This window comes from Dermochelys coriacea, chromosome 13, assembly GCF_009764565.3.
Source record: "Dermochelys coriacea isolate rDerCor1 chromosome 13, rDerCor1.pri.v4, whole genome shotgun sequence".
NCBI classification, from domain to species: domain Eukaryota; kingdom Metazoa; phylum Chordata; order Testudines; family Dermochelyidae; genus Dermochelys; species Dermochelys coriacea.
In genome coordinates, this window is record NC_050080.1 from 7,301,451 (window position 1) to 7,324,952 (window position 23,502).

The following is a 23,502-nucleotide window of genomic DNA, read 5'->3' on the forward strand; positions in this document are numbered from 1 at the left end:
TTAGCTTTGAGAAGTGAACAAGTGAAAAAAGAATATTTAATGAAGTATGTTTCCAATACAGAGATCTGATCTGATTTTTTATATTAATAAGGACGTCACTATTTTAGTACCGCCACCTATTGCTAGTTTGTTCAGTTAAAAGTATTTTACAAGAAAAGCATCAGAGAACATATTTTTAACTGAAATATCCTATAGTGTAATTCCTTTAAAAAAAAAAAAAAAAAAAGACTAGTGAAAAATCTGACAATTACATATAGTGCAATTCAAACAGAAGATGCACACTATCTGTATTGATCTTATGTATTTTCTCTGTTGTGTGCTTTCATTGCTGTTGTAGATCAATCGGTTACAGCTTTAAGGATAAATAACTGACTTATAACAAAGTCTTTTTTTGTCTTCCAGGTCTTGAATCATCACGTCCAAATTTAATTCTTGGATTAGTGATTTGTCAAAAAGGTAAACGTCCTGCAACTGTTCTGGATTCGGACAAGATGGAAGAAAAACGAAGCAGAATTCAAATACAGGAAGAAACTGAAGTATCAGTGTACCCTAAAGGCCCTAATGCTTCCCAGCAAGAAAAGAAACCTTCAAAATACACACATTATTCTGGAGAAACAGCTGTAAGTACAACGCCACCTGTATCTCCTCCACCACCACCACCGCTTCCCATTCAAGAACCATCTACAATAACACCATCAGTGTTAAAAATACTGTCATCGATTAAAACAGGAACCACAGCAACCATGACACTGCCAGTTCCAACTTCAGCAACAGCAACAGTCACTGGCACAACAAATTCATCTTCTACAACTTCGTGTTCTTCAAAAACAGCAACACCTCTTGAGCACATCCTGCAGACTCTTTTTGGAAAAAAGAAAGCTTTTGAGTCTGTTACTAAGGACTCTGAAACTGTTCAGTCTTTAAACCAGGAAGCTCAAGTTACAATAGATGGAGTGTCAGCTGCTCCTTTATTAGATCCAATTGTACAGCAGTTTGGGCAGATGTCCAAAGATAAAGTTATAGAAGAGGAGGAAGATGATAGACCATATGATCCTGAAGAAGAGTATGAGCCAGAGAGAGCTTTTGAAATACAGACTGGTGAAAGTGAAAAACAGTATGATCTTGAAAAGCCTTGTGAAACATCTGAACTAGAGGATGAGGCCTATGATCCAGAAGATGAAACTATCTTAGAAGAAGCAAAAGTTACGGTTGATGATTTACCTAATAAAATGTATGCAGATGTGAAAAGCAACGCTGTGGAAACATCCGCCCCATATGTGCCTGATCTGTCTGCTCCCTCATCCTTGGTAGAACAGCAAAAAATGTTGGAAGAATTAAACAAACAAATAGAGGAACAGAAAAGACAACTGGAAGAACAAGAAGAAGCCCTCAGACAACAAAGAGCAGCTGTTGGCGTTTCAATGGCTCACTTTTCAGTGTCTGATGCTTTAATGTCACCGCCACCAAAGTCATCCATAACAAAGACTGACTTATTCCAGCAGGAACAAATTACAGAAAAATCTGATTTACCTTCATCCTCAAATCACCAAGCACAAGTGCTAAACCAGGGCTCTGATCTGAGGCAAAGTAGAGATCCTCGACAGGCTAGAAGAATGGTAACAGAGAATAATGATAGTGCTGATTCTCGGATAAAGCCACAAATAATACACAATGAGACGCCTACAAAAGAAGTTATTCCAGCCAGTTATCCAGGTTCATTACAGACTTCACTTGACAAGGAAGATAAAACAATTTCTGCTACCTCGGCTGGGTATAGTGAGGAGAAGTGGGTTCCAGGTGAAAAAGTGGCTACACTATCTGAACAAGATGCACCTAATGTCAAGTTTGAAAACACTGCTAAACTTCATCTGGAAAGTGTGAATCAAACAGCTTCTGGAGAAACTTCCACATCCAAGCCTTTACGTAAAGTACTGCTTCCAACACCTCCCAGTACATCTTTTCAGCCCAATTTCCCTACACCAAATGATGGTCAGTCTTTGCAAGATTTGCATAAAGTACCTTGGTCAAATGAGTCACAGGATGCTAATTCTCCATCAGTAGGAAGAGATTCTTTTTCAAATCCTATCTTTACACCTCAGGAAAAGATAGCCGGTCACTTTGAACCAGAAAGAAATCTCTCTTCAGTACAGTATGAAGATCAAAGAAATTCTCAGTCCCGTCAGTTTGCAGAACAAACTGAATCTCCAGCTGTTCAAAGTGAGGGAGAAAAAGGACCTCTCCTTCAACACTTAGAAGAAAACCGAGGTGGGCCTCCATTTCCTTTGTCTGGGCAAAAAGGAGGGCTTCCACCACTGATGTATGGTGCATCTGGGGGACCTCATGGACCCAATTTTCTTGGGCAGAGAGGACCAGCACCACAGTTTTCAGAAGAGCATGGTTCTCCAAATAATGATGGAGAGAGAGGACCTCCACCTGGCAGATTTGGAGGACAAAAAGGACCTATTCCTTCATTATTTTCTACACAACATGGACCACCTCCTCTTTTTGGTGATAATAGGGGCCCTTCACCTTCCTATCTTGGTGTTCCAAGAGGAATGTCGCCATCTCAGTTTGAAGATCGTAGGGAACCTCACATGGAACAAAGAGACTTCCCAGATTCCCAATATAATGAAATGATTAGGCCTCCTGGACAATTTGAAGGACCAGAACCACCCCAGTTTATGGGAAATAGGGGGCCTTCACCTTTTCATTTTGGAGGTCAAAGAAGACCACCACCATCTCAGTTTAAAGGACAGAGAGGAGGCCCTCCACCACCTCAGTTTGGAGGGCCAAGATGTCCTCCACCTTGTCATTTTGGAGGATCAAGAGGCCCTCATCCAAATCAATTTGAAGGGCAAAGAGGTCCAGCTCCAAGTCACATACCAGGGCCCAGGGGACTTTTGCCACCGCCTTTTGAAGAACGGAGAGGGAGTCCACCACCCAGATTTGCAAACCAGAGGGGGCCAGCACCACCTCATTTTGGAGGACCAAGAGGAACTACACCTGCATTATTTCCAGAACAAAATGAACCTCCCCCTTCTAGATTTCATTTTCAAGGGCAACCTCCACAAGGTATGAAACCAAGCCCTAGACCACTCCTGGAACTTCCAAGTCATCCACCACCACACAGGAAGGAGATGTGGGATGAAGCAGGGCCATCTACCTCTCTTCCTAATCTTTCAGGGCAAGGACCTGAGTCAGAAGCACAATGGCCGGTGTCCGATTTCCGAGAGGGCAAAAATATTGAATTTAGAGGTCAGACTTTTGAAGGGAGGCAGAGGGAGAGGTATGAAGGAGGAAATAAAGAAAAGGTTCTAGATCAACCAGAAGGTCAGCAGTCAGAGAATCGACAAGGCAGAGGGTTTGAAGAAAGACGAAGGGATCGGGAACATGGCAGACCTTGGGAAAGAGATCATGGCAGAAACTGGAATAGAGACAGGGAAAGGGACTGGGAGAGACACAGAGACAAAGACTGGGATAAAAACAGAGAGAGAAACCAAAACAAAGATAGGGAGAAAGATTTGGAGCGGGCAAAAGAATGGGAAAGAACCAGAGACCGAGAGAGAGCCAGAACCAGAGAGAGAGATGCCCACAGAAGACGTGATAGGGACAGATCAAGAAGCAGGGACAGGGATCGTGACCGAGATCGAAGCAGGGAGAAAGAAAGAGACCGAGAGAGGGACAGAGACCGGGACAGGGACAGAGGAAAAGATCGTAAAGCCCGAAGTAAAAGTAAGGAAAGTGGTAAAGATTTGAAGCCCGAACCACAGCAGGAAACTCAAAATCCAGCAGAAACAGAAGTTGCTTCATCTTCCACTAATCAGACATAGAAACAATTCATAATTAATTGTACCCAATAAATAATGATTAATTTTTCAAAAAAAAGCAAGAACTCACTTGAGATCTCCTGTATATACTGTATATTCTCATCTTTACAAGAATGCCCTTGTAAAGCAAACCTTACAAAATGTGTTGACAAAACAGTTTTTTAACAACTGGGAATGAGAATATTCAAACAGATAAGAAGCAAGAACATACTGGACTTTAACTTGCCGAATTTTGTGCATAATGTTTTTCTTACAAAAATTCACAGCGTTAAGAGTTATGAGATTTTCTTTTTTTTCTACTTACACCTTTATCTTAAAATTTCCATTTACAATGAATACAGAAATGGAAAAAGTCTACAAAGAGCATATTGCTTTTTAAGATTACAAAGTTATGTTTTCCAGTAACTTGAATTGTAATTTTATAAGAAAATCTAATCAAGACCTTAGGAGCCATATCTTTACATCTCATTTATGTAGTATTTCGGTGTAAAAAGTTGTTTCTACAGCACATGCTTTACAAGAGGAGTCTGATATTGTTGTCTTGTGATCTTACAATGGATGGGTTGTATGTATTTAAGAAATGGCTGCAAAAGAACAGTGTTATTACTTATTTGTAACTGACAGAGTATTTGAATATGAAATAAGTTTAAAAGTGCACTATCTTCCTTTTTATATAAAGGTATTTTGAGTTATGGAATCCAGTTGCTGAGAGTTCAACCAAGAAACACAGGCTTCTACATAAATAACTTTTTTTTTTCATGAGGCTGCAAGGTTTTAAATGTTGCATTTTTACAAAAATATAATTAAAGAAAATATAACACCTCTGTATCCAGTGGAACTCTGAAATTTTAAAAATAACATACATTGGCAAATAATTAAAATTTATAAATGAATAAACTGGTAAACCAAAGGACTGGAAAATAAACTGGTTAAATATACTACTAAAGCTATTTTTTTGGTTATGCTGATTCTTGCAAAGCATTTTGTTTGCAGAATGTTTCTGTTTAGAGGTTTAAGGATTTTCTCCACTTTTTCTGTAATTTATTGACAAGAAGTATTTTGCTCCCAAACTAAAATGTCAGTGCTTTTTGGCAATCCATAATAATGCTGATGGTGTATTTAAATGTTGGCCATTGAAAATAAACATTTGCATAAAGCTTGAAATGGAAAAGGTGATAACTAGTTTAATGCGGTAGCTTGAGGGAAAGTGTTTCACTGTGCAATACAGCATACTGCTACTTTTTATGTATTCTTCAAGTATATAATTCTGAAGTGTGAAACAGAAAACCCTGCTAATTTATTTGAACCTGTAAATTTACAGTTGGGTAAATATTTTGATATTTTTATAAAATAGTTTTGCAAATGTAAAATTAGATTCCTACTAACATTTGCATCTTGAAGTCTACATTATAAGTAGCACAATTCCATATACATCACTACAGATTTTACACTTTATATTGGTGCATCTTTGAACTCCTTAAATATCAAGGACTCGGCTGATTTAAATGATGGGCTGTATTCGAAACTGGTAGTCAAAATGATAAAATGCAGAAAGAGGTGGTATTAAATGCAAACATCTACTATGATGTAAGATTTCTTTTTCTTTTTCTTTTTACTGGGATGTTTCTAATTTAAAGACGTACATAAGAGTATGCAAAAATCAAGTGTTTGTTTAGGTTTACTTGATAGAAATTTCTGTAAATTGTATTTTATATTGCAAAATATATCACTGTACATTAAAATGTGGGACTTCACAGGTTTTTGTTACTATAAGTAGAATAAACATCTACAGAGATTTGTCGTCTTTTTCTTAAATCCATGTACATATTTTCATTATATCATTACTACCTTTTAACAAGACAAACAGTATTACAATTTGAGAGGCTTCAGAGAAGAAGAGTGGCATAAGAAACAGTTACTGAGCACTGGTGGATGTTTTGCCAATATGATTGATCAGTTTCTCTAGCATTCTGAACAAGGATGGTGCTTTCAAAACACTTTATTTAACAACTGACATTAACTGTAACGGTTCTGAAAGGCAAGTGATATCTTTGTTGGGCTTGTTTATGATTTTTTTTAAATTAGCCATTCAAAAACATTTTCTGTATGTTCCAGATTTTTTATTTGAATTATGAGGTTGTCTTTTGCAGTGCATACATCAGCAGAACAAATGAGAAATTTCTTTGATGAACAGCTCAGCTGCTCTCAGCCTTTGCAGAGGTGGAAGGGGGAAAATTCATCCCATTCATGAAGAACAAGGCCTTCTGTGATTTGGAAGCAGGGGCAGTGACTCTACAAGGGACATCTGTGCTTCCCAGGTGCTAGGATGGTGATCTCCATAGCAATATCAAATAGGCTGCTGCAAATGTTCATGCTGGGATTTGGTCAAGCTAGGGTCTAGTAGGTCTGTAGGTCCATAGAGCCAATAGCTAGGAAACAGTATCTGTGCCATTGACAAAATTGGTGGTGGTTCCCTTTCATAAGCATGGTGTTGTTCACTCTGCTGGTGAGCCAGACTTGAATCTCTGCTGCAAGATATGCTGTCTGGATTTCAAAATCTGGGCCTGAAAGAATGACAATATTTAGCCTAATTCAGATAAACTCTAAAAACAAGACTGAGTTTTTATCATATAACTGTAGGACTGGAAGGGACCTCAATAGGTACTGGACTGAGGCAGAAAAGTATTACCTAGACCAGAGGTTCTCAAACTCTGGTCCATGGACCACCTGTAGTCCGCAAGCTCCATTCACAAAAAGAACAGGAGGACTTGTGGCACCTTAGAGACTAACAAATTTATTAGAGCATAAGCTTTCGTGAGCCACAGCTCACTTCATCGGATGCTCTGAAAGCTCTATTCAGGTGCTCCATGGATGGTTCCCTCTAAGGTGCATTCCAGGCCCCCTGCACAGGAGAATGAAGGGCCACCCACCGAATTAGTGGAACCTCACAGGCCTGGCTCCGCTAATGAGGTGCTGGACCCTGGAGAAGGCACACATGGAAAGGGAGGCGATGGCCTTGGAGGGAATAGGGGGCAGGTGGGAGGCTGCAATGGGGGGAGAATTGGGGGTGGGAGGAATTTGGGATGTGCAGGGCCGCAGGGGGTTAGAGAAAGGTGACCTTCCCCAGCTCCAGGGCTGCGGCTGCTGGGGAGAGACGGCCCTCCTTCCCAGCTTCAGCTCTGGGGTGGGGGCGAGAACCCCCCCTCACACCCTTCCCAGCCCCACTTCTAGGGGCTAAGGCCGTGGGAAAGGGAGAGACCCCCCCCCCAGCCCCAGGGCTGCTGCGGCTGGGGGGGAGGGCGAGCACATCCATCGCATTCCAAAGGGGAAGCTACTGATATTAAAATGAGTTGTCTGCTTTTAGTTGCAGAACAAAAAAAGTTTGCTTTCTGTATGGCGCTGAAGGGCGGGAGCGGAGGGGGCCGCTGGGGGCGTGTGGGTGTCTCTGAGGGCACAGGGCCGGCCTGCCACCCAGGCACGTGCCTAGGGCCCCCGGCCTTCTCAGGGGGCGCGAGACTTCGAAGCGGGTTTACGGAAAACACAGAGGGCAGCGGTAGGTGGGGGCAGGGGTGAAGGCGCGGCGCCCAGGGGCGCGTACGGTGTAAAGCCGGCCCTGCGAAGGGAGAGGGTCCTGACGGGGGAGGGGAGACGGCTCGGGGCGCTGAGGTGGGTGTTCCTGACGTGACTGGGGGAAGCTGATCGGGCGCTGTTTAGCGGTTCTGGGGGCGGGGGAACGGTGTGCGGGGCCTGCCTGAGGAAACGTGTGTGTGTACTGGGGGAGGTGCGGCGTTGCGGGTACAGCGGAAGCGAAGCAGCTTGGCCGGCGGCGAAGGCAGGCGGCACACGGCAGCCCGCTGGCGCATGCGCAGCGGCCCTCTTTGCCCCCGCGCTAGCGCGCGCACGTCGGGGCGGACACGTGACCACGAATCGGCGGGAATCGCGCCCTGCCGCGCCTGCAGTTGCGGCGCGAGGCGAGGACACAGCGGGTGGCGTGCGGGCGCGAGTCTCCCTTGGCCACTGGGGGGAGGGGCGGGGAGAGGAAGGCTCGCGGCGGTTAAAAAGCGGCGGCGCACGCGCACGGGTAGGCCGTCCACCCCCCCCCCCCCGGCGGAACTGTACTTCGCAGACTCCCACCCCATCCCCCCATCTCCTGCCTGTTGCTAGGCAGACTTCGCACCTGGCCGATCCCTGTGGGGCAGGCCTTTGGGGGGGGGGCTACAATTGCTCCTCACTGAGCACTAGAAAGGGGGCAAGCTGCACTAGGGCCGAGTTTACCCCCTCCCCCCGCCCTATTTTGGGGTGTTAGTGGGATGGGCTGAATTTACGCCTCCCCCCTGCTTGGTGTTATTGTTTTTTGGAGGTGCTGACCCCTCTCCCCCCTCCATTTTTTGTGGGCGGTGGGCTCCATTATCATCGGGGCTGGGCCCCTTCCCACTCTTACTTGACAGCATCATTGGATGGGTAGTGCCTTCTCTGGGGACATTATTGGGGGCCCTAGCCTCCATTCTGAGGGGGCCGGTGTTGGGAGATTACACCCTGTTTTGGAGGTGGTGTTTCTGGCGTGTTATTCCCTCTCTTTTTGGAGGGGACCATACTGGGGGTGGGGCGGTACACTCCTCTGTGGGGGATCGCCAGGTGGGGATGTGATGCCCCCTCTTTGGAAGCAATATTATTGACTGGAGTAGGGGTTGTACTCTCTATCTTGGGTTGGATGTCTCATTTTTTTTTACAGGGTGCTTGTTCATTGCTCTCTTGGCGCTGTTGTTACAGGGGAGTACTACATTTACTTTTTTTTTTTTTTTTCTTTTGAGGGAGTGGTATAACGATAGCATTTGCTGGAAGCTCACTTAGTTGTTGAAGGATTTATTAGTGATTGATTCAGTTTCTAGTTTGAAGTCATGTCAGGATCAACTCCAAAACAGATCTCCAGTCCGCAGACAGTTGCTCGTGTTTCGGATCCTGCTCCTGCTGGACCTGAAGGCCCAACTGACAGCTCCTTTGGTGAGCAAAACCTTAGCTTCACCACCACAGACCTCAACCTGGTGGAAATGACGGAAATAGAGTACACCCAGCTTCAGCACATTCTCTATTCACACATGGAGGCACAAGCAAACGAAGGCGAAATGGAGGCTAGGCTCAATTCTGCTTTCTTCTCAGCTAGTAATCCTGCAGATCAACCTCAACAGCAGTCCTCAGTGAACACCAATCAAACTGGCTATTCATCGTACTCTGGGAACCAGTCAGTTTACCCAGTTATCTGTCAGGCAGGTCTGTCTTCTGACAGCAATTTAATGGGTTCAAACCAATGTCTGGGGCACATTGACTTTCAAGAGCTCAGAATGATGCTGCTTAGTGAATCTAATCTCACTTCTAATGAAGTAGATAAAACACCTAATAGTAACTCTGTAGAAGTCACAGGGCACAGTTTAGTAAGAGTTAAACATGGTGAAAATTTTGGTGGGACAAATAAAGAAACTGTACTTGTTGAAAATTCAGCACCAGCTCCTGAGCCTAGATCTAAATCTGCAGTTCGTGTTCGTTTGGAAGACAGATTCAACAGCATCCAGACAGAAAATCCCCGATGTCAAGAGCCCCAAGAATCTGAAGTGACTCTTAACAAGTGTGTTGTCATTAACTTCAGTTTAAAGTTTACTGTTAAATTATATGTTTTCATGTAGTTCATTGTTAATTTAGGCGGATTCAAATTTATGAACAGTGTTATGTTTTTAATACTCAAAATGACTAGCTGTTTGTTTTGGCACAAAATTAAGATCTTGAAGAAATGAGGGCCCAATTACCATTAACTTCAAATTGTGTTTACTTACAGTAGGTCTGAACTCGGTCAGTTATTAACACAATATAGTTGTCAGAGTAGCAGCCGTGTTAGTCTGTATTCGCAAAAAGAAAAGGAGGATTTGTGGCACCTTAGAGACTAACAAATTTATTTGAGCATAAGCTTTCGTGAGCTACAGCTCACTTAATATAGTTGTGTAAATTTATTAATTTTCAACTTTATTTTTGACATCAACATCAAATGTAAGCAAAATATATAAACCAGAGTTTTATTTAGATGTTGCATCCTTCTTACTTTGCAAAAAGTAATGCAGATTTCACACCCTATTAACAGACTAATCAGAGGACTCTAGTTAATGTTGTAATGTGGAAGGAGCTCCATGCTGGTGCAGGAGCTTGTCTACACAAATCCGCTTGCAGCAAGATCTGAACCTAAGACTTGCACACGCTGCCATTTATCTGAATATTTTTGTTACTGAGCCTGTGGTTTTTTTTATGTATACTTTTTTAGTGACAAACTTAGCTGAAGGAAGTTACTTTTATGAAGTCCAACAGTGTAATTTCACTGTACAGAATAAAATAATGTATTAAACAGATCCTTTTTGCCATTGAAGTTAGTGAGATAAATAGTTGGTCCTTAATGGCGATGTGTATTTAAAGTAAATGGACATGATTTTTTTTAGTTATTGTCACTAGAAGAGTAGATAGCTGAAAAGATTTCTACAGTTGTCATTTTCAAGTAACTGGTCTTGTTTTATTTTATTTTTTTTGTAGTTTAGTAACACTAATTCGTCAACCAGCAGAACTAATGGGTATGCCTCTTCACCAGCAGCAGAATAAATGTACTACATTAGTGAAAAATAAGACTGCTGCTGCAGCTACTGCTTTACAGTTCACATATCCGTTATTTACTATGAATGCCTGTTCTACTTCTGGAAGTGCTAACCCTTCACAAACACAGGTAGTTTTTTGTTTTCTATTATTAGTTGTAGCCTTCTCCTTTAAAACTTTAACAATAGTCTAAATTTGTAAAAATGCTGCAAGATTTAACTGAAATACAATTTAATTTTAATTGATCAAATTGGAAGTTATTTTATAGGGTTTTGTTTAAAAGCAACTTACGTAGGCATGTTCAGAGGGATTTGTAATTTATGTGTCTTTTTAATATTCTTAAAGATGAAATATAGTTCTCAGTCATTTTGATTAAGTCCTTATAGCTCTTACATGAATATGTACCCAATGGCCAGGACCAACAGTCTATTAGATTTCTTTCCATAAAGGTACTTTTGTTTAAGTCACTCAGTTCACCGCTACATCAGTTTCCTTCACAAAGCCATAGCTAGCTGCAAGTAGGTGGTTAGGAAGTAGAGTTTTCTCTTGGTTCCTTCTTTCCATTTTCTTTTGACAAAAACTCATGAAATTTCATTTTCTCAGTTACTATAAGCCAAGAATAATAACCAAAACTGGCACGCAGAAACTGCCAGAGGTACAACAATAAAACTACACAAATGGTCTGGATGGTGAAATCACGACTGTGGTACAGAAAAAAAATCACAATTGGCATTTGATTTATCAATACAACTCATGATAGGATGAGACTAATGTTAAAATACATATCAAAAGTATTATCCTCTGCTTTTCACTTAACACTCCCTAATTTCCTTTTCAGAACTCTGGCACATCATGTACTATCCTGGAAACTGCCAAACATCAAGACCTTGGATTACCTAGAGCATTCTCTTTCTGTTATCATCAGGAAATTGAATCCACTAAACAAACAGTAGGCACTAGGAATAAAGCTTTACCTGAACAAGTTTGGATTAAAGTAGGAGGTAAATGATTTAGCTTCCGCTCACTTTGCTTTCTGTGCCACTCAACCTCAAATTATATTTCTTCTGACTTACTTAGTCAGTTTGCAAGGATGAATGTGTTTTTACTGGTTCCATATATGCAATTTGAACTCTACAAATAATGTACAGAATCAGTAGGTATCTGACAGACTTTCAAAAATGATCAACATCCATGCTGGTTTCTGACTATAGTGTTTGACCCTAAGTGCTGGTGTGGCAATCCATTTTGTGAGGGAGCCAAAACTATCAGCGCCCCAGCGCATCCATGGGAATTTTGAAACCTAAATTATCATTATTTCTTCAGGTCCCTCCCTTGTAGTAAGTCTCCACCTGAGGGGCATCAGGGGGATTTCAGCAGTGAGCACAGGGCAGGCCATGGCAGCAGGGCTTCTATAAAAATGTGTTGCTATATAGTCAGTCTCATGTAGCAGTTTGAGAGCAGTTCTCTCTCTTCCTCCTGCCCCACATAGTGACAATAGTTGTGCTACTGCAACAGGGAAACAATTAGAAGGAAATATCACAAGCTGAAATTCACTGAGACCTATGACCAGTGTACAGGACTTTCCCCTTTTTGGGAGCATCTGATCCTTAATTATTAAATTGATATTGCTCATTTATTGATTGACATTTTTTCCTTTGAATAGTAGGATGAAAAAGTTGATTGCGTCAACACTAGTTTACATTTACTAGTGCAGCAGTAATTATCTTGAAAATGTGAATTTCATAGGTATAATAAAAAGTAATATATTTACAGCACTTTATATTTTCAAAGTGCTTTAGTAGAATTAATCACTTAATTTCAGATGACGGTATGAATTCATTTGAAAATAAGAAGAGTTACAATTACAGAGGTCTAACTTTTTTATATTAGTTACGGATTAGTCCATCAAAATGAAAACTTACAAAATCATAAAGTTTCAATGAAGCTTAATGTTTATTAAATAATGATAGAGTGGGAGAATGAAAAATAAAGTACTGCTTTTTTCCCTTGTTTTGCAAAGAAGAAGCTTTATGTAAACAAGCAATAAACAAAAGAAGTCGCGGCAAAATACGCCAGTTGGATGCAAATGTAGACCGCAAACCTCTTGGTGAAATTCAAAATATATGTGATAGCCAAAATACTGCATCTGCACAAGGTACTTGGCAGTCAACACAGGTAAATTCAAGTATGCAGGCACAGAGTGGAACTCAGGGAGGAATCTCTCAGCGCAGGGAGAGGCATAACCGCATGGAAAGAGACAGAAGGTAATTTCCATTGCTCTGTGAAGAGTTCCAGCAAAAAAACATTCTTAAAGCATAAATTAACTACAATATACTAATTATATAATTTTGAATGGATTATTGGACATGTTTTGCTTACTTCGTCAGCTGTGGAAAGCGGCGTTCTCATCAGGGTGGATTTGATTTAAAACACTAGTCAGGAAGACTCGATTTAATCATGGATTTCTACATAAAAGTGCATTCTTGTTGGTTGTTATAACCTTAATACATATTTTTCACAGCTCAGAGATAGATGAGACCCAAACTGGGTCTCTTTTATGGCCTGCTGCCATTATAGGTTTTCCCTTCTAGTGAGAGAAGGGTATGGTAGATCTCAAATCAATGAAGGCTACACTTAGAAAGACCTCAAGACTTCTGGAATATGCTGCTCAAACAGTTTCATTTTTGTTTCCACTGCCTGTCCCTCCCTTCTCACATTTATCTCCAGACTTCTTTTCCTTGTCCAGATCTATTCTGCCCCTAATAATCTTCTGTTCATTAAACTTTTTGAAACTTTGCACTTTTAGAGAGAGGTAAGGGATTAACTCTGTGTACACAAATTTGCAGAGGGACCATAGGGTTGAGGTCTGTTATTTCTCACCTCTGTACAGGTGAAAGTAACTTAAAGGACTTACCAGTACACAGGAGTCCTGAGCAGTGGGGCAGGGTCTCAACCAGAAGAGGCGGGGCCTTTAAATCCCTGGGCCCTTTAAATCGCGGCCGGAGCTACCAGCTGCAGAGGCGGCTAGGAGCCCCGGGGCTCCGATGTCAATTTAAAGGCCCCAGGGCTCTGGCCACTGCTACCGCAGCGGAGCCCCAAGCCCTTTAAATTGCCTCCAGAGCCCCACTGCCGGAGCCTTGGGGTAGTGGCAGCAGCCCAGGGCTCTGGAGGTGATTTAAAGGGCCCGGGGCTCTGGCTGCTGCTGGGAGCCCCAGGCTCTTTAAATCGCTGGCTTGGGGAAGCTGGTATGGCAGTATACTGGCTCTTGCCAGTGTACCGTACTGGACTGTACCGGCTTACTTTCACCTCTGACTCTATATATTTATTTATTTATTTATTTAAAAAACATTTTTGCAGGAGACACAAATCCACAGTTTGAGAACTGCAAAAGTAAGCATCTCTGATGGTATTTTTCTAGATTTAGCACTGAGTTCCATTGGGTCGATAGAAAGATTAACCTAAATAATCTATACAGAATTCCCTGGAACTCCATAAAATTGGGTCCCTAAAACTCATTTACAAAACTTTTTGTAAACATTACATGAATATATTGTCTCATACTATAGAATTAGAATGTATAATCCCTATTCCATGATGAGATATCTTTGAGCTGTAATGTATCTTAATTAAAACTATCTTTAGATAGGTTTTTTCCCCTCAAAAAGCATTTTATCAAAAACTGATTTAAATTAAAAAAAATTTTTTTTAAATATTTTTTTTTAAAAAATCAGTGATTTTTATCCACCCTGCTTCTCATGTAGAAAAGGGAGTGGGAGTCTGCTGAAGGCAAATAAAATTCTGGTTTAGGTGTTTAGGATTTTTTAAAATTATTATTCACTCTCTAATAATATAAGATACACCAAAATGCTTTAACAGATTCTTTCACAACATTGTTATTTTATAATAACAGAGGAAGTATGCAAACTTCAGGTACATAGGTAACAAAAGATGAATAATCATGACCGACATATGACAGTGATTTCAAAGTAACTGTAACTGGCTCTCTCTCTTTTGCAGCTGATTAATGGAAATGAAAATACAATGTTTCTAATTGTGATTGAAATATAGTTAGAATTATTCTAAGACTAGTACAACTATAAATAAATATACTATACTATAAATAAATAAAGCTGACATAGTTGACTTGACTTCACCTACTCTCCCACCTCATTGGACATGAAGTGGCAGGTCCAGAACATAATGTGCTCTGGTGAACCTCAGCTAGCAGAGTGGTCTATTGAGAACCACTCTGATCTAATTTAGCCTGTAGGCTGCTTCAAATTACAGTGGGGGCCATTTCAGCTCTCAGCCATCTTCAGGATCAGGCAAGCAAAGAGGTGGCTTTAAGTCACCTTCCCAGCACTCCCAGGGTTCTGTGCCAACTCACAGTGCTAACGGGACAATTGAACACCATGGAAAAAAGTGTCATTTGCTTTTCACTCCTAAATTCACAGGTCTTTGCACAGGCTATGACTGAGTATAGATCCTAATTTGATACAAACTTTTTGTGTCTTAAAGGCAGTTTTAAGAAAGACTTGCGCTAGTAGAAATGAATAATGAGTGATTGCTAATATTGTAGAGCAGCCATAAACTGAAAGCTGTTTGAGTAGGGATTGGCATTTATTTATATATTCGTACAGTGCCAAGCACAATAGGGCTCAACCTGATGTGGTCTTTAGACACTATTGCACTGTAAATGTTAAATAATGACCACAAAAGCAAAAATACAACCAACTAAATAGAACTATTAAAATTTCTGTCTAAGGTTTAGCGCCCATGTATTAGGCTGCAATGGATTCTCTCCATCGTGCAGTGATTCAGCACAGATCCTCAGAACTTGACGCCTCTGCTAGCAGTCAAGCCCTGGCTAAAAACTAAAGCTGGTGTCCTCTTCCCTGCCTTAAAAAAAACTCAGAGGAAGGTTGCACTGGCAAAATTGTCTTAGGGTGACTGCAACTCTTTGGAGGCAAATTATCTGGCACACAGCAATGTAATTTACACTGACCTGGGCTAGCTTTGGTGAATCTTCCAAATATTTGTGTTTGTTCCTATTCATACCTATCCAGTGTTGGTCCCCTCAAAATGCAAAACAAATATCAACATCTAAGCAGCTGTACAACCATATATCTATGTCAGCTATCTGTGTGAATTGGCTGCTAGAAATTATTATTTTGCGTTGACTTTAGGCGCAGAATCCGGATTTGTTGTGATGAATTGAATCTTCTGGTTCCATTCTGCACTGCTGATACTGATAAGGCAACAACATTACAGTGGACAACAGCATTTTTGAAATATATTCAGGAAAGGCACGGGGATTCCCTGAAAAAGGTTAATAAATCTCATACAATCCACCTTTTAAAATTTTTCTAATAATGATCTTAAAATGGTTAAAAATTTGAACTAAATCTGAATTGCATCTCGACAGACGCATGAGAAACCTGTGTTGAACATTTATTTTGTCTGTTAAAAGAACATCCACTTCATTGGCTTTGTATCCTTCAGCCACGTTTTCGATTAGGTATTACTAAAATGGTTTCAATTGAACTCAGTCTATGTTGTATCAGATCTCACAAGCTAAGTAAAGTTTCATTTGGTCAATTAGAGCCACACTCAGGGGAACCAGAACTGGCTGTAGCTTTGAAGCCTTCTCTAAACATTCCACTTTTTAATCCATATCTGTCCTGCTCACTCATACACACGGAGCTTTTTTCCCATTCCATCTTCTGCTTCCTATTCCAGTCTCCCTGGTTTTATAAGTGAATTTATTTGTCTTGTACTTTATTTTATTAGCGCTTTCAGTAACTCTCTCTCTCTCTCTCTCTCTCTCTCTCTCTCTCTCTCTCTATATATATATATAGGGCTGTTGATTAATCACAGTTAACTCAAATAATTCATCTCGATAAAAAAATTAATCACAGTTAATCGCAGTTTTAATTCTATTGTTTAACAATAGAATACCATTGAAATTTACTAAATATTTTGGATTTTTTATATATATATATATATTGTATTCTTTGTTGTGGTTGAAATCAAAGTGTATATTATTTTTATTACAAATATTTGCACTCTAAAATGATAAACTAAAGAAATAGTATTTTTCAGCTCACCTCATCCAAATACTGTAGTGCAATCTCTTTATCCTGAAAGTGCAACTTACAAATGTAGATTTTTTTTGTTACATAACTGCACTCAAGAACAAAACAATGTAAAACTTCACAGCCTACAAGTCCACTCAGTCCTACTTCTTGTTCAGCCAATTGCTCAAACAAGTTTGTTTACATTTACAGGAGATAATGCTGCCTGCTTCTTGTTTGCAATGTCACCTGAAAGTGAGAATAGGCATTTGCATGGCACCTTTGTTGCTAGCATTGGAAGGTATTTAAATGCCAGATATGCTAAACATTCGTATGCCCCTTCATGCTTCAGCTGCCATTCCAGAGGACATGCTTCCATGCTGATGCCTGTTTAAAAAAAAAAAAGTTAATTAAATTTATGATTGAACTTCTTGGGGGAGTATTGTATGTCCTATGCTCTGTTTTACCTGCCTTCTGCCATATATTTCATATTATAGCAGTCTCGGATGATGACCCCAGCACATGTTGTTCATTTTAAGAATACTTTCACTGCAGATTTGACAAAATGCAAAGAAGGTACCAACGTGAGATTTCTAAAGATAGCTACAGCACTCGATCCAAGATTTAAGAATCTGAAGTGCCTTCCAAAATCTGAGAGGGACAAGTTGTGGAGCATGCTTTCAGAAGTCTGAAAAGAGGAATACTGCAATGTGGAAACTACAGAACCCAAACCACCAAAAAAGAAAATCAACCTTCTGCTGGTGGCATCTGACTCAGATAATGAAAATAAACCTACATCAGTCTGCACTGCTTTGGAATGTTATCGAGCAGAAACCATCATCAGCATGGACGCATGTCCCCTGGAATGGTGATTGAAGCATGAAGGGACATATCAGTCTTTAGTGCATCTGGCACATAAATATCTTGCAACACTGGCTACAACAGTGCCATGAGAACACCTGTTCTCATTTTCAGGTAACATTGTAAACCAGAAGCGGGCAGCATTATCTCCTGCAAATGTAAACAAACTTGTTTGTCTGAGCAATTGGCTGAACAAGAAGCAGAACTGAGTGGACTTGCAGTGTATAAATTTGTACATGATTTAATTTTTGAATGTAGGGTTTGTTTTTTTAACATAATTCTACATTTTTAAGTTAAACTTTCATGATAAAGAGATTGCACTACATTACTCGTATTAGGTGAATTGAAAAAATACCATTTCTTTTGTTTTTTTACAGGGCAAATACTTGTAATCAAAAATAAATATAAAGTGAGCACTGTATACTGTTGTGCTGTAATTGAAATCAATATATTTGAAAATGTAGAAAACATCCAAAAATATTTTAAAATGGTATTCTATTAATAGTGCGATTAATCACATTTCATTTTTTTAATCATTTGACAGTCCATAATCTTTCTGTATGCATATTATTTTATCCAGTGATGACTTCCAACTGAGGTGATTTTGACACCCATGCACAATGGCCATGTAGCAGTAGCCTTCAGTGGTGTCTTTTTTTTAGTATATGATCCTTCCTTGGAGGTGGTGGCGGCGTAAAGCACTTCAAGAACTGATTTGTTCCTTAGTCTCTTTTCAAAATGACATCTTAGGGCAAGCACTATGAAAAGTAGCATTGGTATGCAGAAGTCTTTAGGGTTGGAGCATTTGTGTCTCCAAAGTTTTGTCCACTTTAAAAGCTGCCCAATTGGTCATAAAATTAAGTCTTAAATTGCAGAAATGTAGTCAAAAATAAAAGTTCTGCCTTCAGCTACATACAAGCAGTATCCATTGACTAATGGGATGCATGTGACAAGTTGAAAGTAGAATTTTCTCCTAAAACGTTAACTGATTTGACACACAAAAATTCATATAAATGAAGGAACAAATCCTTCCCTAATAGTTGTGGCAGGTTCTGATTGCAGCAAAACCAATAAGATTCCAAGCAGAAGGGAGCACTATGCTGGGAGCCAACTTAGAGATCCATATTCATTTAATGCTACATTGCAGGGGTTTCTTATGTTCCACTATGAAGATGGGTTTTGGGGATGCAGTTGTGCTGGAGGCACAAGTGCAAACATTCACGATCCGAACAGTTGTGGGGGTTAAGGGTCACATTAGCTGGAAGGCACTCCCTACTAACTAAATACTGTAGAACAGCCACATTTTTTTTTTGCCCATTTCCATTATTTTCTAAACATTTCACAATTGTTAATGTATTTAGCCTCCTAGCATGCCTGTTAGGTAATGAAACACTATTATCCCAATTTTACAGATGGGGAACTGAGACAAAGAGGGTTAAGGCCCAGATCCTCAAAGAATTTAGGCACTTAACTCTCCTTAGGTACCTTTGAGGAGTTGGGCCTAAGTGACTTGCCCAGGGTCAGTCAGGCTGTCTGAGGCAGAGCAGGACTTTGAAACCAGGTCTCTCATCGCCCAGGCTAGCATCCTAACCACTGGACCTTCATTCCCTCTAAGGTTAACAGTTGCAGGATTTGCCTGCCTCTTAGTAGTTTAATATTTTATTTAAATATGTATTGCATTAAGCATGATAATAATTACTTTGTATTTTTGATTTTAGGAATTTGAGACTGTGTTCTGTGGTAAAACAGGCAGGAGACTAAAACTAACAAGAGCTGACTCATTAGTAACATGTCCAATGCAGGAAAACATACAGAATAGCACACCAATGGAGATCAAGTAATTTGAACTAAATACCCAGCGTTTTATGGAAAGTATTGATACCTAATGATGCTCCATAGCAATTATTTTATGTCCACATACTGGACTTCTTCTCCTGTGACTATTTTGAAATTGAAGGATCCGAGAGTGACTTGCAAAATATAATTTGTAAAAATACATAAATAGAACCGTAAAGAAAACATTCTTTATTCAAAATGGAAAGATAAATGAATTACCAACAATATTAATTGATCAGTGTCCTCTTAGAGAGCTTTGGCAACAAGAAAATGTCATGTCAGCCACTAAATATCCCCCCCCCCCATAGCTACCAAATCCATTTTAACTTGATATAATATAGTTAGAAATTGTTATAGACTGTCAACCTGTCCTATTGTATTTAGTCAGTCATGAACGTACATTCCTATTAAATGTAAAATAAATAAATAAAGATGCCATTATATTGCCCATTTCGCAATTGGAACAGTGAGAAAATTAAATTGGTTAGTGCTTGTATAATAAGTATACATCTTACAAACAATATTATATGCATTGGAATTCAGATTTGAAGTTCATATTGAACCGTACATCCCCATAGGACTAAAGAATCATACAATGCTGTTGGCATTGCTTTTAAAATACAGTAGTATTTTAAATACTTTTTGCACAAATGTCCAACAATTTTCCTGTATTGTTGCTTTAGTCCAAAAGTGGTATATTGTAAACAGTGAATTATTTAAGTGCACAAAATATTTTCATATTAAAAGAGTAGTAATGTCTCTACTTGTTAATAAGATGCAATGTTCAGGACAGAAATAGTATATTTTATGAACTGAAAAAGTGGCTTTATTAATTTCTTAAAACAGATGATGCCGACAGGTTTTATAGTACAAAAAAGTCACCCCAAAATAAATACTGTTTTAAATCACGGATATTCACAATTTTGCAGCAGTTTATTTTGAAATAATTCTAATAAAAACAATTGGGGGAAGATGGGGTTTAGCAGAACAAGCTTTGATGTGTATAATGACAGTTACATCATCACAAAAAAAGGTTAAAAAAAATCTCATTTTATTTTTACAATAGTTCATACAGTAATTTTAGCTGGTGTTGAGAAGAGCATCCTTTCTGACTTGGGATTTTTTTCACAAATTCTGTGCAAATAGCTGAAGTAGATGGCGTGAAGATGCTGTTATTGAATATCCTTTGTTATAACATGGAAATATACAAAAACTCTCCCCTGTAAATTATAATATATACATTACACCCTTTGCAGAGTTAGATTGCAAGAATGCAAGGGGTTTAACATTTACTAGCCATGGCAAATGTTTGAGGTACAGTCTGATAATTCATGGTGGACAACAAATATACATGGACAATGATGTTCAATTAGTGCCTGAATCACTACTGAATTCAGTGAGCATAGAGTAAAGCCTTTATGCAAAATAGCCACAAGCTTTTGTACAGTTAGGGAGATGACAGTAAAAGGAGCAGCGCTTCCTCCTGTAGGTCTCTTCAACAAAGTGGGGAGGAAGGGAAAGTGAGACTGATTTGCAGTAAAAATTCTGGAAAATAAGGGGTGGGGAAACAATTGTAAGCATCTTTTTAGTTAAGGTTTTTGTCAGATGCTTTCCTGTGTCATGGAACTGAATTACTGTGTCAAAGTCTCCATTTTATTCATTTTAATAAAAGGAATATTTGTCCATTTATCACTAGGAGGATCCTGACTCTTTTCATACAATTCACTGTTTACTTAAATATTCAGTCACTTCTCCAGTTTCAGTGCTGATGATTTTTTGGATCCTCCTCCAACAGCACCCATGCAGGCTGATGTATCACAGATTCCTGGAGTTCCCTGAGCCCCTGTTGCACCAGGTACACCAGGATCACCTGGCAGACCAGGTTCACCATGAGCACCATCTCGACCATCTTTACTAATTCCAGTTACACCTGGTGAACCTTAAAGAAGAGAAAAGAAAAATGGTTTAGGGTGAAATACTGGCTTTTATTTGCATGTAAAATTTAAAATATTAGGTAGGTATCTGTAAGCTGCAAGAGGGTTATATATAGTGCTGTATTATGGCTCTCTGGAGTATAAGAGATCTGTAGTAAATATGGTAATGGTTTGAGCCACAGGCTAAAATCTGCTCTGTTATAATGGTCTAACCCTGGAATAACTGAACTGGATTTAGTGGAGTTACTTTGGATTTACACTGTTATGGCTGACAGCAGAAGTTTGTCAATTCATAGTTGTTCCTACATATATGTCTGCTTGTTTTGGGGACTATCATACTTTGCTGTGGCTGACCATTTCAAAACTGGCTTCTCAGTAAGAGTCATCTCTCTCCTACCACATAACCTGGATCAGCATGGAAACTGTAGGGAGACTGTAGGCATCCGATGAAGTGAGCTGTAGCTCACGAAAGCTTATGCTCTAATAAATTTGTTAGTCTCTAAGGTGCCACAAGTCCTCCTTTTCTTTTTGCGAATACAGACTAACACGGCTGCTACTATGAAACCTGTAGGGAGAAAGGAATTCAGTCATAGCACAAACCACATGCAGCGCAGGCCTTCTAACAGCCTTTATTCTAGCCTTGTGTCTCTCTACTGAATTAGTAGATGCAGTAAAAATGTCCCTGTAAAACACATCGTCTCAATTATACTATGAAAAGGTCCAACTAGGAGGAGATTTATCATAAAAATAAAAGTATATTCCTGAACAAAAACAGGTATAGTCCATATTGCTGTCGTTTGGGTACTTTCCTATCATACTAAATCCTGTATCAGCTTACCTTGAAGTCCTTGATCTCCATCAGGCCCATCAATACCTATGCCAGTGGCTCCTTTGTCTCCCTTTTCACCTGTATCACCTGTAATGATGTACAGACATTTAAATGTAAATAATAGTTAGCCCTTATATGTGGAGGGGAAAAATCCTGTCAGCATAAAGGGTAATGCAAAACTTAGTGCCAAGAAGCTGCCTGCATGGATTCAGTTGCCAAATTTGGGCCCCAGGTGTGCACATTTTGCGGTTTCTGCATTTCTTGGAATTTACTACTTTTATTTTTTTATTTAAAAGTTACATTTTTATTATAATTGGCTGCATATGAATATCACATACTCTCACTATTGGAACTTTTATTAGCCAATCAGATCTCTTTACGACTGTCCATTATTTTATATTAAGGATAAAGGGTCATATTTTCCAAAGGCATTTAGGCACCTAAATGGGATTTCCAAAAGCAACAAGATGTCTAACTTTAATTTAAATCAATGGGAGTTAGGGCCTAGACACATCTGAAAATCCCATTAGGCACTTACCTGCACTTTTGAAAATCTGGTCCAGAATCCATAAATTTAGCAGCAATAATCAACTACCCTAATTAGTATAGCTGAAACTGTGGGGCGTGGAGGAACATTCAGGGGGGCGTTGCTGCTAGCTCCAATGGGGAGGGAGTGCCACGCAGCTCTGCTCCCAGCCCCACGCCAGGGACACTGCACCGTGCCTTGGGCTCCATGCCCAGTGCCCTGGCTGCCAGCCCTGCCCCCAGGGCCCCAGCTGCTGCTCTCAGCCCTGCCCCCACCCCCAACTGTGGCCCCAGCCTCGATCCCCTTACCCCTGTCCACGTCTCCCCCTCTTGGCCCTGGCTCGGGGGGTGGGGGCAGGCAGACGGGTTGGGAGGGCATGAGGTAAAAAATTTGGGGACTGCTGGTATAGCTGCATGTATATGAAACCTTTTAAATTATAATGGTCATATCTGTGTACATTCCAAAATGACATCATAATGAGACTAGGGTTGTCAGGTGTCCAGTCGAAAAGGGATCCTGGTTGGCACCTCTGAGCGGGCTGCTAAAAGTCTGGTCGATGGCGCAGCAGGCTCCTGGCAGGCTCCCTGCCTGTCCTGGCTCGGCCTGGCTCCTGGAAGGGACTGGCTTGTCTGGCTAGTAGGTGCAGGGGCAGCCACGGGGGCTCCGTGTGCTGCCCCTGCCTGGCACGCTGGCTCCGCAGCTCCCATTGGCCGAGAAACAAGGCCAGTGGGAGTTGTGGGGGTGGCGCCTGAAGGCAGTGCCTGCAGGCAGCGCGCAGAGCCCCCAGCCCCTCCTCCTAGAAGCTGGACATGCCAGCCACTTCCGGGAGCGACCAGAGGTAAGCCCACACTGCAAACCCCCTCGTGTACCCCAACCCCTGCCCAAGGTCGGTCCAACCCTCTCTTGCATACTAACTCCCTCCCAGAGCCTGCACTCTTCACCCTTTCTGCACCACAACCCCCTGCTCCAGCCCTAAGCCCCCTCCAACACC

The 23,502-nt window shown here is 40.5% G+C and overlaps 3 protein-coding genes and 1 long non-coding RNA gene across 5 annotated transcripts in view; 2 read left to right on the forward strand and 2 right to left on the reverse strand.

The window, feature by feature from the left end:
* DIDO1 (death inducer-obliterator 1) overlaps positions 1-5,622 on the forward strand; it is an 89,245-nt gene extending 83,623 nt beyond the window's left edge. Inside the window, 1 exon segment of the mRNA XM_038369021.2 lies at positions 403-5,622. Coding sequence (XP_038224949.1) covers positions 403-3,830 — 3,428 coding nt within the window. The 3' untranslated portion in view covers positions 3,831-5,622.
* A 2,296-nt stretch (positions 5,623-7,918) lies between these two features.
* TCFL5 (transcription factor like 5) lies at positions 7,919-19,938 on the forward strand. 2 transcript variants are annotated; one of them, XM_038369763.2, is made up of 6 exons: positions 7,919-9,447; positions 10,395-10,581; positions 11,290-11,452; positions 12,472-12,715; positions 15,638-15,779; positions 19,105-19,938. In XM_038369763.2, the coding sequence occupies exons 1-6, from the start codon at positions 8,726-8,728 to the stop codon at positions 19,225-19,227; spliced, it is 1,581 nt and encodes a 526-aa protein (XP_038225691.1). In that variant the 5' UTR covers positions 7,919-8,725; the 3' UTR covers positions 19,228-19,938. The 2 variants fall into 2 exon arrangements, with proteins under 2 accessions (XP_038225691.1, XP_038225694.1); XM_038369766.2 differs by having other exon boundaries at positions 12,475-12,715.
* A 313-nt stretch (positions 19,939-20,251) lies between these two features.
* Positions 20,252-23,502, reverse strand: part of COL9A3 (collagen type IX alpha 3 chain) — a 72,634-nt gene continuing 69,383 nt past the window's right edge. The window contains 2 exon segments of the mRNA XM_043496089.1: positions 20,252-21,161; positions 21,995-22,072. Of these exon segments, the coding sequence (XP_043352024.1) occupies positions 20,968-21,161; positions 21,995-22,072 (272 nt within the window). The 3' untranslated portion in view covers positions 20,252-20,967.
* LOC122456559 lies at positions 21,483-21,988 on the reverse strand. Its single transcript, XR_006275492.1, has 2 exons — positions 21,722-21,988; positions 21,483-21,578 (listed from the first exon to the last, which is right to left on the reverse strand). It is a non-coding gene; the product is annotated as an uncharacterized LOC122456559 (long non-coding RNA).

Bases quoted from the DNA above. Each gene is read 5' to 3' on its own strand.
- TCFL5 (XM_038369763.2), top strand. From the start codon at position 8,726: ATGTCAGGATCAACTCCAAAACAGATCTCCAGTCCGCAGACAGTTGCT. The intron at 10,582-11,289 runs GTAGTTTTTTGT...TTTCCTTTTCAG, and splicing joins CTAACCCTTCACAAACACAG to AACTCTGGCACATCATGTAC. The intron at 11,453-12,471 runs GTAAATGATTTA...TGTTTTGCAAAG, and splicing joins AGTTTGGATTAAAGTAGGAG to AAGAAGCTTTATGTAAACAA.